Below are 15974 nucleotides of genomic sequence, written 5' to 3'. Positions count from 1 at the left end.
TCTAGTTGATTCTGTGACAGGAATCGACATGCAAACCCAATTTTCTCAAAGACTCTACCTCATGTAAAGACTTAACAATTAAAATGCTAATCTGCACTTTATTTTTCTTTTTTTTGTCTTCGTTTTTTAAAGATTCTTTTTTTTGTGGCATTTTAGGCCTTTATTTGATAGGACGGCTTAGACATGAAAGGGGAGAGAGAGGGGGAATGACATGCAGCAAAGGGCCACAGGTTGGAATTGAACCTGCAGCTGCTGTGGCGAGGACTGAGCCTCTGTACATGGGGTGCATGCTCTACCAGGTTAACTACCCAGGCGCCCTATTTTTTTTTTATTTTATTAAATAAACAATTTGTTTATTTGAGCTGCCCCCTAAGCTTTAACATCAGATGTTAAGGTACTGCAAGTTTATATTACGGAGCATTGAAACACAGATTTTAGGACAGTTAAACAGTTAATTTTTCTGATTCATAGGTATGGTAACTGCAGTTACCAAATGTAGAGTTACTTTGTGAGTCAAAATAAGTGCGTTAGTGCGGCGGTCAACAGAAAGTGTTCGCTCCCAGGCTCACACCCTCTCTGTCAAAGCCCCGAAAAACCTTTATCAGGTTATCACTTCCGCTCAAACCGCGATGAACACGCCCACCACCTACAATATAAGTGCACAATAAAATAATCAATAAATAATATAAATGAGACCATAAACAACATACAATATGTGGCTCCTACGCTTATGTTGCACCAGAAGGGTTAACAGAGTGGCCGAAGGAGGAGTGAGGCGAGGCGACCGACCGCAGAGCCTGATGTAAACTCTGGACTCTACTCTGACACTTGCCGCAGTCAAGACACCCACAGAGAAAACCTCGGCTTATTGACTTAGCAGATGTCTTGTGTAAACACACGTAAAGATACACTCAGAGTCACACACACACTCTCTCACACACACACTCTCTCACTCACACACTCTCACTCACTCACACACTCTCTCTCACACACACGCAGCTATTTTCCTTCAACCAAATGAAAACAGCAATAATACATGTGTGGGTGTGTTTATGTGCATATATTTTTATTTTGTTCTTATTTAAATATTTATTTACCTATGTATGTAGGAATAAGTGCTTTCTTGTTTTTATGTTTTTTTTATGTATTTTTATTTTTAATGAATATTTTTTATTTAAACACAACAAGAAAGAACTGGCAATGTCAACTATGAATGCAATACTGAAAACAAAAAGGAAAAAGAAAAGAGGAATAATAGAGAGAATAGAGACAGAGTGATCTCCCCAACAGGTAGACGACAGGAGACAGAGGACAGAACTATCAAAGCCTGTTGCTGCTCTGTATTGGGCCAAAGCGAGCCGTCCTCAGCAGGTTGTATATAATCGGGAATCAAAGAGCCGAGAGGAGGAATCTGGTTCCTATCTGAGCCTCCTACATGTGGAGATGACAGGGAGAGCGTTTTGGCATGAGATTAAGAGAGAAGTCCATTATCCTCCGATGGAAATGTGTCCATAATTTTGAGGGAGGGAGGAAGGGAGGGGGGTTCAGAGCTGGAAGCAGCAGAAGACGTAAGTGAATCTGTCCGAGTTATTACCCACAGATGACCTGTTCTGTTTTAAGCTTTTAAAAAAGAACAATTTGGCAACAAATAGTGCGTTCCTGTTGCACAGCACAATAACTACCTGATGCAGTCAAGGAGAAGTGTGATGATCTTCTATATTCTTCTTACTGTCATCAAAACCCACTTTGAAAGCATATATCTGGGGCGCCTGGCTAGCTCACCTGGTGGAGCGTGCGCCCCATGTACAGAGGCTCAGTCCTTGCCGCAGCGGGTTCGGTTCCGGTACCTGCAGCCCTTTGCTGCATGTCATTACCCCTCTCTCTCCCCTTTCATGTCTAAGCTATCTTATTAAATAAAAGGCATAAAATGCAACACCAACCAAAAATCTTAAAAAGTGTATATGTTCTTCCTCTGTGCCATAAAAACCTTTCAATAGGAAGATACATTTTTTTTCTCCATCCATACTATGGTATATTATATTATATATTATTATTATTCCAAATATTATTTTTGGGGAATTTTTATGCCTTTATTATGCAGGACAGCTGAAGATGTGAAAGGGGAGAGAGAGAGGGAATGACATGCAGCAAATGGCTGCAGGTTGGAGTTAAACCTGCGGCCGCTGCGGCAAGGACTGAGCCTTTGTACATTGGGTGCACGCTCTACCAGGTGAGCTATCCAGGCGCCCCTTATTATTCCAAATATGACAATATTCCAAATTTGATACAGGTCATGTAAACAGCATATTCTGTTTGGATATTATATTTTGTATTGTTGATATAGTCGGATTTTAGAAGCATTCTTTGGACATATTCGGAATACGCGTCTTAATTGGGGTTTTTAACCGCAGTTTGTGGCAGTTTACGGCCTGTTGCCTGTTTACGGCTTACCGTTAGCTCTGTGCGTTGCTAGGGTTTTTGTACACAAACCTACTAGCTGACAGTTTGCAGCGCTGCAGTAGAGATGCATGGCCAAAAAAAAAAGGAGTAACACACCTACTCTAAAACATTATGAAAGATTTGGATATCGACAGCTTTTTAAATATGTATAAACATCTCAACGCCGACCTTTTCAAGAAGCTGGTTGAAGGAATGCAAGAGGGAGGCGGTGTTTGCACGGTCAAACAAGTCTGCCACCGGAGGAAAACTTTGAATAAAAATCCTATTTTGCACTGCTCCATGTAAACTGGAATACTAGTGGAATGTTCATTTCCATTAGCCATGTAAACAGCTTAGTCGGAATATTATGTGCATGTAAACATAGTCAATGAGCTACACTGTTGCACTGGATGACATGTTCCTTTATTACCATGAACACACATACACTGTAGTGCATTTTGACTCAATCTCACACACGCACGCACACAAGCTCACTAGAGCACCAAATGTGGATTAATCTGCAGCTGAAACTAGTACGCCAACAAATGCCCTATTTCCTCCTGTTTGTTTGATAAAAACTACAGTGAGCAGCTGTTTTGGGAAATTACTGATGAAACTATATATTTGAGGTGTTTTTAAAGATATACATCTTGAATGGGAACCAATGGGCTTGGTGCTGAGAGCCAAAGACAGGTTGTCAGGTGAACGTAAACACAGGTTATGAGCGATTCTTTCGCCCCATAGTCGGCAAAGTAAATATCGGAGCCATTTTGACACTAAAATGGCATTTTTCCAGACCGACCCATCAGGAGAAGATTATTGGTGCGTTCATGCCACCTCGGAAAAACAGGGGCCGCCCCCGTGGTTACGTTGTTTTTCCGACTGGCAGCGTTCCCATGGTCGGCAGGCATGTTCTTCTTCTTCTGTTATATTGGCGTTTGGCATAACAACTTGTTGCATGACTGCCACCAACGGTTGGCCGTAGCCTAGAGCATCAAGTGTGTGAAAACATGGAGGCCACAATAACAAAAGATTTGCTGCTGTTTTCTCATACGAGTATCCAAACAGCACATCGCCAGGTGTTTGTTTGTGTTATCTGCAGGACAATCAATGGGAAAGGACACGGATAATGCATTGTTTTTTTTATTAGGGATGCACCGATTGGGAAATTCTGGGCCGATACCGATACCGATGTTTAACATAACAACTTGGCCGATGCCGATGTTTTTTCTTTTTGTTATTTATTCCTTCTTTTGTGCCACGGTAACATACAAGTCTTTCGGCTCTTGATCACACTATCTTAGAATGAGCACAAATTCAATCAGACCAATTTATGAAACAAAAACAACCTTTAATGTCACTTTCTGGTTGACATTAGTTATAACCTTAAGTTTTTTTCTGAAAAATAACATTCAAAAACCTTTGACTGCTAACTAATCAATGAAAAGATTGTTTCAGTACATTGCCCAACAAAATTATTTGAGTGGTTTTAGCCTGATAAACAAAAACTTACTCAATGAGATTATTTTCATGGCCCAATAAAAAATATTTTTCTGATAAATAAAAAAAAAAAAAATACATCAAGTGTAAATGCAAAAACAAGTGACATAAATTGTTATTAAAATAAATAAATTGTTATTCATAAATACAAACATAAATAGGGCTATCTTTCACCTTGTGTATTTCTCATACAGAATAAAACATTGCAGTGTTTCAGAACTCACAGGCTGGAACATGGGGCATCTTATAAAACAAAAACAGTACCTCCACTTCTGATCGGACACATAAGTCACCTGCTGAATCTCTGGCCTACTTCTTAATAAGTTGCATGTTTTTCTTTACAAAGATAAGCATCTCTGCCTTGTCACAGCAAAGCCTATTTCTCTTTTTATCCAAGACATGAGACACAGAGCTGAATAACTGCTCACTCTCGGTGCTGGTGCATGGCGCACTAAGGTTATTTGCGTGCCATTTGATGTGCGCGCTCTCCATCGCGCGTCCCATCCTCTGCACCGGCAGCAGGCAACAGGTGTACCTCAAGTAATTCTCGAGCGCGTTGTTTAACATCCTCATCAAAGTAACGATCCTTGTATCTGGGATCCAAATAGGTGGCAATGCAGAACATGGGATCGTACTGGATTTGATCGAAGCGTCTATTTACAGCCTCTAATAATGAGGTCTTTGTTGTTTTAACGTCGTGGTCTGTGTCAGCCTGCTTACTCAGAAGACGTCTCAGGGCTGTCACAGAGGGGATGACATCTGCAGCTGATGCTTCTGATGAGCTTACTTCTCTCGTCAATTGTTCAAATGGGGAGAGGAGTGTTATAAAGTTTTCAATTAATTGCCACTGGTGCGCACTGAGAGTGGCCGGGAGGTCGTAGTCTGCGGCATATGTAGCAAGTGCGCGCTTTTGTTCCAGCAAGCTCTCCATCATGTAAAATGTACTATTCCAGCGAGTGGAAACATCTTGCTGTAGCCTTTTTGGTTTCATTCCCAACTGGATCTGCACAGCCTGGAGACGTGAATAGGAGAGTGTTTAAAGTGGCCGACGATTTTTCGGCAAATAGCCACAACATCCGTGAGGCTGCGCTGGCTAAAAAAAACGTCATGAATTGCCAGTTGCAGTGTGTGCGCCATGCAGCCAAAACTAGCCAGACCACTGTCCATCATAGCTTTCGTCATATTCCTAGCATTATCTCTCACGACAGCATGCACTTTGGTTTTGTCGATTTTCCACGTCTGGAACATGTTCTCAAATGCCACCGAGATGGCAGATGCTGAGTGGGTACCTGCAAACTCCTGGGAGTGCAACACTGCCTTCACCAGGTTGAAGTCCTCATCAATCCACTGTGCCGTGAGGCTAAGCATGCTCACAGGGCTTACATCTGAACTCCATATATCTGTGGTGAAACTAATTGCGGCGATGTCGCAAGCCAGTAGCTCATGAATGTGCGTGGCCACAACGTTGTGGATTTCGGAGAGAAAGACCTCGGCAAAGTAATGCCGGCTCGGCAGCGTGTAGCGTGGCTCCATAAACTTCATCAGACTCCGAAAACCCACGTCCTCCACTACAGAGAAAGGCTGGTCATCTAAAGCGATGAACTCCATCACCTTGTTTGTTATTTGTTTCGCTTTGGCGCTGTCTGGAGGCAGCTGTTTGGCTTTCTCATACGCCGTGTAAATTGAAGTCTGAGTCTTACCGGGGGTTTGCGCTTTCTTGGCGGCTTCATTTTTCCGTTTTTGGTCAGCTTGCAGGTAATCGCCGTACACCGCCTCGTGCCTGCTTCTCAAATGTCCAATGAGATTTGTTGTGTTAAATGACTTTCTAACAGCCCCCCCTCTTGAAATTTCAATGGAACACGTATTGCAAACTGCAAAACGCTGATCTTTCTCTGAAACTGTAAAATATTGCCACACGACCGCCATCTTCTTTGTTTAATCTAAGTTACTGAGGAGAGTGTGCGGGTGCCCTTTTCCGTCTCGGTATCTTCCCCCGCCCAAATAAAAAGAGGGAAAAAAAAAGTTTCTCCTGAGCACAGCGTTCATGAGACATAATCATCGGCGAATGTCATTTTTATTTCCCGATGGCCGATGGCAGTTAACGAGGCAAATATCACCGATGTTCAGCCGATGCATCGGTGCATCCTTATTTTTTATACATGGGCCTATTTATGAATAATTTGAAACATGTTATGTCTGTGTACGTTTCTTGGCAGAGGCATTTGTCCACAAAACAGTTTGTCATTGAAAAATGTTCAGTGAACCAAAGTCGCCTACATCAAACGTCAGTTGTCAACGCAAAATTCCGCCGAGTTTCCCACCTCTGATTCCCAGAGGAAGTGACGTGAATGGTGAGGTTTTCACTTGGAAAAATGTTTTTACGATGTCCATGAATGCACGCTAACTTGAGACCTAAGGACCAAACTCGCAAGGTCTGGCAACACAGCTAAGCTAGTGTCAAATAAAGTTTTTGAACGCCCAGGATTGAATTTTAAATCCTTCTCCTGACCTACAAATTTCTAAATGGTCAAACACCATCACATCTTGAAGAGCGCATAGTACCTTATTGTCCCACTAGAGCACTGCGCTCCCAGAATGCAGACTTACTTGTGGTTCCTAGAGTCTAAAAGTAGAATGGGAGCAAGAGCCTTCAGCTATCAGGCTCCTCTCCTGTGGAACCAGCTCCCAGTCTGGGTTTGGGAGGCAGACAACTACTGACTATTATTGCCGCCGTTCATCACACCCCCAACCGGCACCGTCAGACACCACCCACCAAGACCCTGGGTCTGTCCGAGGTTTCTTCCTAAAAGGGAGTTTTTCCTCGCCACTGTAGCTCTAAATGCTTGCTCTTGGGGGAATTACTGGAATTGTTGGATCTTTGTAAATTATAGAGTGTTGTCTAGACCTACTCTATCTGTAAAGTGTCCTGAGATAACTCTTGTTATGATTTGATACTATAAATAAAATTGAATTGAAAATAGAACTCAATTAACAAAACTAATCTCCGTAATGCTAAATATCTTTTAGCTGTGTAAATATCTAACGTTAGCAAAGGAAAATAAGAAATTATACAAATATAACTTTTCATCCAGCCACAGGACGTTCACTACACCTTCAAAACAAGGCCACGCCCATTTAGGAGACAGGAAGTGCATACCATTTCAAACCATTGGCGCTGCCTGAAATGGGCCATCTTTAGTACAGAGGATCTTAGGTTGAACTCAGACATTGGAGAGGTTTTGTTAAAAAGAGCTAAATGTTTTTTTAGAAAAATATGTTCATAAAAAAGTTTCACTTTGATTGGTACAGAAACTCAGGTATGACATCGACACTGGTAGGTTATGTTAATACTAAATGCTTCGCAGTCAAAGTCAACTAATTCCCCCTCCCAAACAGATATTAAAAATACCTCAAAACCTGGAATTTGTTTTTCTCTAGTCTTTCCCTTCATTACTTCCTGCCATGTAGTCTGAACATTGGACACACACCCTGCCTGTCTCACGAAACACACACACACACACACACACACACACACACACACACACACACACACACACACACACACACACACACACACACACACACACACACACACACACACACACACACACACACACACACACACACCTTTAGTCCTGGTCCAGGCTGTACACACACACACTGCTTCAAAAGTTACAGTCTGATGTGACGGGAGTCAACACAGTGAGCCAACTGGAGAGACATCAGAGTATAAGAGACTATGAACAGTCTCATCAGAGTTAAATCACTCCGTTATGGGACGGTACCTAACCGTTCTTCTTTCCTCAGCTCTCAGCGCTCACTGCTCGGTCTGAACGAACGCACCACGAGTTGTATGCATTGCTGACCTGAAACCACCAGCCGTGGATAATTGCAGTGCATTTCCAGTGAAACAAACTGTTCCTGGTACAGCTGGTGACATCACTCCCTACCAGATGGTAGAAGTCTACTTGGGGATTATAAATCACAGGAAGGCAAACGAAAGGGAGACGAGAATAGGCAGGAGGGCAGGTTATAAAATGGAAAACAGATTAGATAGATGGGAGGCTGAAATAAAGTTGCTAATAAATAACAGGGGGTCAGTACGGAGGCTAACTCAAAACCTTTAGGGCTGTCACGTTTTACTCCAAAGTCCAAATTGCTTTCAAACTAGGGCTGTCAATCTTGATTAATCGCAAATTAGTCTCACATTGCCAGACCGTCTCACATTGCCAGACCTTCCTCCACAGCACTGCAGAGGAGGGTCTGGCTAGTCTACATAGCATTCTGGGATGGGAGAAAAACGTGCTCTGGTTTATTGGCATGTCTTTAAACCAATCACAATCGTCATGGGCGGCGCTAAGCGCCGGACGGAGCCCCAGTGCCTCTGCAAAATAGCCTCGGGAAGGAACTTGTTTTGGTGGAACGTGTGTACGTTCAAAAGTTGTTTTAGTCATGCAAAAGAAAACTCAGATCTAGCTAGCTGTCTGGATTTACCCTGCAGAGATCTGAGGAGCAGTTAACCATAGTCCTCAGAAATCCAGTTTCCAGGAGTTTAGAACACCAACACAAAGAAAGCGGAAGGTAACGGACATCCGGCTGAAAAGAGTCAAATCCGGCCGAATTTATGGCGGCACCAGAGATTCTTCTGGAAATGGAACGTCGTGGATATAGACTAACCGTAAATTAATCGCACATTTATTTTTCAAGTTTTCGAGTAATTGAGACTGGACATACTCCAGCTGTAACTCAATTCACATCGACAGCACATGCAAAAAACTTTAGTCTTATGGAATGAACCATCAAGAAGGTAGGGCTGCACAATATGACCTAAATCAATACCACGATAAATTGCACATTTGACCTCGATAAAGATGAATGAACGATAATGAATCAACTTTTCTGAAGCCAAAGTGTTTCCAGACGACGGACACTGCATTTTTTAGGCACAAGTTGCTCAGTTGACTCTGACTCGGTGTCTGAGCTATCCTCCATTATGCTTTCCATGTGGCTGACTGGTCCTGGCAAAGTCACGTGACTACACACGCGGTAGAATGTTTTTAAGGAGAAAGGTATGAAAAAAGGAATAAATTATCTAGTGGCATTAAAAGGAATTTCCGTAGTGGCGAGGTTAGTTCAGTTGGTGGAGCGGGCGCATGTGTGGAGGGGTTTACTCCTCGACGCAGCGGCCGCGGGTTCGACACCAACCTGTGGCCCTTTTTTGCATGTCATTCCTTGTCATGTCCTGTGAAAATAAAGGCCTAAAATTTGCGTTAACTCGTTATCGCATTCATTTTGACAGCCCTACTTCAAATTAAATATTTAACTGTAATGAAGTTTCAATTCTAAATTTAGAGCCTATCAGCACAACGGGACAGTTTAAAGTCGTTGACCTTTAAGTAAACTAACTAAATTCAAACTTTTTTTTTTATAAGTGACAGCCCTAAACTGGGTTATTGTCTGCATATTTGAGCAAAAGGACACTGAATCCAGTCTTTAAAACATTCAAGTCAGTCAGTATGTTTGCAAGTTTTACCACGCACACCGATACAGTCCCAATCACGCTTTAAAAATGTCCCTATTGGTGCGAACTAGCCGACCGTCACCTCATTTGTGGTCCATGTCTCTGCTTCCTGCAGAAGATGCTGGACCTTTTGTTTTCCTGCAGCCAGCCAGTCCTTCAATCTGAGACGGGAAGCGAGACACTCCCTGATAACCCCACACTTCCTGTGCCTCGGGATTTAATACCTCCACTGTTTGCCAAAGGCGCTCATCTCAAAGAAAAACAGCAAAGCTGAGGGAGAAACTTCATTTTAAAGCAAACAGTAGGGGAAAAAAACAAAAACAAAGGAAGGAAAAGCAGGAGAGAAAGGGGAGGTGAGAGGAGACGGAGTGAAGGGGTCACTTAGATAAATAGGAGTGAGACTTTTGAGTACAAAGATTTCAGATTCTGAATTAAAAAAATGAAAGAAAACAGACGGAGTGTCATGGGAGGTCAGAGAAAACCTTGAAAATGAAAAGGGTGTTTAGGTGGATGTGTGGGGGGAACGAAACTGGGAAAGGACAGCTGGAGGAGGAAAATGGAGAGAGAAGGAAGGAGGAGGAGGAGGAGGAGGGGGGAAGAAAAATGGGTAGCTGAGAGATAGAGCTGTGGGAGATAAAGTGAAGGAGAGACCCGCTGAGTTCCAGGAATGTTCTGGTGGGTTTGTCCAGAGGCAGTTTGTTTGTAAAGGGCCGTTTGTGGGTTACGAAAGTGTGTGTGTGTGTGTGTGTGTGTGTGTGTGTGTGTGTGTGTGTGTGTGTGTGTGTGTGTGTGTGTGTGTGTTTTCATCGGTGTGGGATTGAGTAGATTTGGTCTGAGTGAGCGGTGGGAAGTGTTCACCGCGGTTTCGTGCACGCTCAGACTCGTAGTAGCAGCGCCGTTTATGCGGTTTATGACTATGGATAAATAATTGACAAAAGGCTCCCCGAGCAGAAACAACACCTACATGTGTGCAGCTGCCAATTAGTCTCGGAGCGTTCATAGAACGATGAAGGGAGGAGGGTTCCTGGAAATGGAAAGGAAGAGAAAACTGCAGTAGCCCCGAGAGCAAAGCTCACGGTAACACACATGCAAATGAAGAAAACATCTTCCTCGGTGGGACAACACGTGCAGAACCACGCTGCAAATAAAAAGGAAAACCAAATACAGAAACACTGCAAGTTTCACAGAAGAAAACTAACCAAAACTGAAATACAGTACGTTTCGAGAGGACAGAAGGTGATGAACTCATCTGAACATGAGGATTGTTGCCATGATTTGTCGGCTACCCGCCGTCGGGGTTGGCTAACGAGCTAAAAAAATATGCTTACGTTCGTTTCAGTTTCATTCTGATTACTTGACTGATGTTCTGCAGATAATATTGCAAATATTCTCTACACACCAAGTGTTGGACTTTTACTGATTAGTAGTAGAGCTGCAACGATTAATCGATTAGTTGTCAACTATTAAATTAATCGCCAACAATTGGGATAATTGATTTATCGATTTGAGTCGGTTTTTTTAATGAAAAAAAGTTCTAGCTTCTTAAATGTGAATATTTTCTAAGCTGTAAACTGAATATGTTTGAGTTGTGGACGGAACGAGACATTTGAAGATGTCATCTTGTGCTTTGGAAAACACAGATTGACATTTTTAACCATTTTCTCAAATTTTTATAGATCTAACAACTAATCGATTAATCGAGAAAAAAAAATCAACGGATTAATCGACAATGAAAATAATCGTTAGCTGCAGCCCTGATTACCAGCATCCCAATTTTAATAAACTGATGAATTAGGCACAGTTAAGGACTGTGCATAAGATACAAAATATAGTTCCGTTTAAAACTGGCAACAACTTGGCCGTTCGAGCGCATTCATCAGTTTTTAATGTTGCCTAGAAAGTTATTTGTCTTTCAACTCCGTTCGGTTTCCTTTTTGTGCAACTTGCAGCGTCTCTACTTTCTGTTTCCTTGTGATGCATGTTTCCAGTTACGGCAGAAAGAATCACCTTCAGCGGGGTGATGGAAAAACAAACCTGACAGCAGTAAACCTCTTCCTATCTCATTAGGGGAGGAGTCTTTTTTTCCTTTTTTTTTTTTTTTTTTTACAGAGTGCTACCATAAAATCTGAGTTAGAATAACACATGGCAGACAGATGGAAACTATCATGCCTGTTTGTGAATGCCCTAACTTTCCTCGGTGTTAACAGACACTGTAACAAATCCTCCCCCAGGCCACCAAACGCAGGGCGCCGACAACAGCCCCAACACCCAGAGTGGCTCAACGCTGCTCCAACAGGCCGACTCAACGGCACAACAACGGCCTGCCGCTTTAAGTACACCACTGCCACTTGACTCCACTCCAGCAGGCTGCCACTGCCGCCTCAGCCTACAGTAAGTCAGGCAGTCAGACAGGAAGCTCGGGGCTGGACCAGGAGTCAAGGTCCATGTGGCGGCAGCATGCATGCTATTCTGTCTGGTGAGAGTTACAGGCAGGCTGACATGGAGGAAGCAGCGGGTCACAGGGTCGTGATACGGCCATGACAGCGCCTCGGCTGCAAGTTGGGGTCAGGATGTAAAGGGGGTGGCGGCACGCACACACACACACACACACACACACACACACACACACACACACACACACACACACACACAAAAGATCAGAACAAACCTGCTAGGGCTGTGCAATAAATCAAATTTTGATCGTGATTTTTGGCTCATAACAATCACAAAAATTAAGTAATTGAGAAAAATGTAAGTAAGTCATTCTGCCATTTCCATTGGATTTGATCTTGAAAAATGTACCGGCACATTACTATGGTGAGAAGGCCGGCTAAAACAAGCAAGCGACAAAAAATGATGATGATTTAAAGAAAAGTAAAAGACAACGTTTTAATACCAAGTGGACAGTTGGTGACAACGGGAAGGTTCCTGAGTGGCTGATTAACGGCAGCAGCACCGAAAAAAAAAAAAAAAAAAATAAGTAATGCAGTGACCGTCTGTGTGTCGCTCAGAGAAACCCAAAGTTAAATCCTTCTGTAATCGGAACCAAAAAAAAAAAACTTAAAATTAGAAGCAATTCAAGAACGATGCTCGTACATTTTCTGTATTTCACCTATATTAAAGCCTGTGTTGCTAGTGGATTGCCAAAAAAGTTATCTTTAGGCCCTGGTTGGGAACCACCGCTTTAAAAAGGTGCTGAAGGATTGCAAAGATCCAGGACTTAGCCAAAAAATCTGAATATTGACAACTTCTCAGTCCCTCCCCCCTTTCTGCTAAAGCCCAAAACGGTCTCCTAAGCTCCTCCCCCCACAAGGGAGAATGAATGCGTGTGTATGACCAGTGATTGACACGCAGTTAGACACCCCCTCAGGCCCTGATTGGTGCATCTGAACAGGGAGCGGTGGTGTTCTGTTTCTCTATTTGTCAGCACGTTCTCAGCCGATACTTTAGCCTCAGCTGACATTTCAGCATCTTCTGATGCAGAGTCTGTGACTGGCACACAATGTAAATGATGTGAAGGAGGAGAAGAAGTGCATACGGTGCATGTGACCGAGACACATCAGGGATGTCATGCATGAATAGCGGTGGGACAAAATATCGATACGCCACGCTGGCGCCAAATATCGATATTTTAGTTAATAAAATAAAGCGCTCTAAATTGATTTCCCTGCTCCCAGCGTCGCTGCGTCGTGGCGCTCAACACATGAATGCGTAGCCGAAGAGGAAGAGGTTTTCAACGGGACGGCGGACAGCAGTTTGAGGAAAATAACAGATGCCCCAGCCTTGTTTAAGTCCAAAGTCTGGACCCATAGTTGCTTTATGGTTTTTGTGATTTTCTGAAATCCTGCACTTAACCTTTTCACGGGCATTTTGTATTCATAGTCAGACCGATATCGTGATGTATCATTATAGGATTGTCTAGCAATATATTGATTATTGCAGAATTGCTTTATCATGACATTTTCGGTATCGTGAGCCATGTATTGTAAGGTACCCTGTGATTCCCACCCCTATGCATGAATGGATTATGAGCCCAGATGGCCCTCTCAGGGTTCCATTTATGATTTCATATCAATACTCACTCTCTCCTTCTAGTTTGTCAGGGCTTCGGCTCCACACTATCTGCCGCGTGTCCTGCTTTATCTGGAAAGTTCTCCTCTCGGGCCGCTGGGACTTCTTCTGGTAGAAGACGGTCATCACCGTCCCCATCTCCAGGCTGTGGAGGATGCGAGGACCGGCCTCTGTCCAGTCCAGCATCCTGGAGGCAGTGACCGGACCGGCAGCCCCCGCTGTGGCACCACCACCAGCGGCCTCCTCGGCACAGCCATTGAGGCAGCCACTGAACCTGGCTGCACACATCCTCACTGCATAGCTACGAGGAAACCGTGCAGGATAACTGATCTGTACTGGTGGTACTGGTCCTTTAATCACTTATTGAACGCACCAGCTATCCAACATGTCCAAAACCACTGGTGCAAAGAGGAAATCTTGTTATGAGCCCAAATTGTGCCACTCACAGCAGTCAGAGAGTATAAGTGCCAGTGATTTTAAACCAATTTCACTTAAAAACACAAGCTAGAAGACATCACTCAAAGCTAAAAACACTAAAATGTCTGAGATGTGAACGATCCTCTGGTCCTTTGGAGGGGGGAGTGTATCCCCGTGTTATCCTTTCCAGATGCTTCTGGAAGAACACCAGTGAAATCCTCTCTCATCACCGCCGATCTCAGGTTTCCACCCTTATGGTCCTTGAGTCCACGACAGCAAAGGCAGCCCAGTCCAAACAAGATGTGGCTCTCCCTCTCCTGGCCTTTTTTGGGTTGTTTTTTTTTTTTTGGGGAGAGGGGAGAAATTAAGTCGACAAAGCGAGCGACACGGTTAACGCCGAGTTATGTAATGACTAAGTCGGACAATTACCCGGAGGTGAGTGTAACTGGGCGGCGGAGAGGAGGACAGGCATCGGCGGGCGCTCTGCGGCGGCGTCCCGGAGACGGAGAGACGGATGGGAAGGGAGAGCACGGAGCGGCCGCCCTCCCATTCTGCTCTCCCCTCACACACTCCTCCTTACCGGGCACATTACACCGAGGACAGGACGCATTACCGTACGCGGGAGTAGCCGTACGGAGGCGTGCGGGGTCTTGGTGTGGGGGTATTAGCCTACGTACGCGTTAATTAACGGCCCCAGCTCCTCGTCGCTGCTCGTCGGCACGAGCTCTCTGTCTGCGCGTGCGCCCTGCTCCAAAGCCAGAGGTCTTGAGAGGAAATTAGGGCTAGTAGACCGGAAAAGCTCGATCCGATTTTTTCTCTCTCTCTCTTTTTTTTTTATTGACATGAAAAACATACAAAACTCTCGTACGTAGGCCTACTAGGTTCGGTATACAAACGTTGTTAGTGTACACGAAAGAAAAGGATCACCCAAGCAAATCAAAAAGTGAGTTATTACTTAAAATCAGTCAAAAGCAATTTCTTATATAAAACCAACAAGGCTAGAGAAAATAAAAATCAACATTTAGGAGCGCCGTAATAGGGGTGATTAATCTAAAAAGCAATTTCCTAGACATAGGCTATCTCTACACATTTTTCTTGCAATTTTAATAGATTTTCCTTTTTTTAAGTGAGGAAAAGGGAAACAAGGGAAGGTGCGGAGGAGGGCCACATGTAAAACAAATGATTTGAGTTCTGAGTTTAAAGTCGTAATTCTGAGAAAAAAAAGTCAGGTTTCTGCCTTTATTCTCAGAATTCCGACTTTAATATGGCCTATCTGAAATCTCAGAAGTCTGACCTTTTTCATAGAATTCTGACTTTGAACTGAGAATTCTAACTTTCTGACAGAACTCAAATACATAATTTCACATGTGGTCCTCATCCTCTTCCGTAGGTCTAGCTCTAGAACATCTCCACTTACAATGAAGAGGATATTTCCCCATGAGTTTTCTTTCTTTCTCTCTCTCTCTCTCTCTCTCTCTCTCTCTCTCTCTCTCTCTCTCTGTGTGTACTGCAGTGTGGTATATCTGGGGGAGGATGAGGGGAGGGGAGGGGGAGTCTGTGTAGACGGGAGGCAGAGGAGGAAAGGAGGGGGGGAGGTCAGGTGGGTCAAGAGGTGTGGGGTTCAAATGACAAAGCTCACAACATGTAATCTCTTCCAAATATAATAGATTCTTGTCATCAGTTTGTATTGCATAACGTTTGCAGCATTATACAACTGATGTTAAAGATTGTTTTAGATGGTCCATGAAGTTGGCTGCAAAGTTGCAAAGTTTGGGAAGTGTCTTTTGAGCAAGAATCCCTCCCAGCTTCAGGAGGAATATTTTATACTTATGAACTTCCTGGAGGAGGAAATATCTGCATGAACATCATCACATTATCATCTAAATAAAATAAATAAATAAAAAGGGCAGCAGTTTTCAGATTACATTATGTGCTTACATAATGGCAAAATGGTTCTCCAATGTTGTAGAAAGAAGTGGCTGATCTTGAATGCAATATCTAGCTACAGTGCCCATTATCAGCAACC

The 15974-nt window shown here is 43.5% G+C and overlaps 1 protein-coding gene across 2 annotated transcripts in view; it reads right to left on the bottom strand.

Moving 5' to 3' along the window:
* Nucleotides 1-14692, bottom strand: part of LOC114561436 (1-phosphatidylinositol 4,5-bisphosphate phosphodiesterase gamma-1) — a 56629-nt gene extending 41937 nt beyond the window's left edge. For both annotated transcript variants that reach the window (XM_028587458.1, XM_028587459.1), the window contains exon 1: nt 13543-14692. In XM_028587458.1, coding sequence (XP_028443259.1) covers nt 13543-13819 — 277 coding nt within the window. In that variant the 5' untranslated portion in view covers nt 13820-14692. The remainder of the gene's footprint in view (nt 1-13542) is intronic.
* Nucleotides 14693-15974: the final 1282 nt, after the last annotated feature.

This window comes from Perca flavescens, chromosome 9 (genome assembly GCF_004354835.1).
Source record: "Perca flavescens isolate YP-PL-M2 chromosome 9, PFLA_1.0, whole genome shotgun sequence".
In the NCBI taxonomy this organism is placed as follows: Eukaryota; Metazoa; Chordata; class Actinopteri; order Perciformes; family Percidae; genus Perca; species Perca flavescens.
Note: the sequence above shows the minus strand (reverse complement) of the source record. Positions and strands in the feature narration are given on the sequence as shown.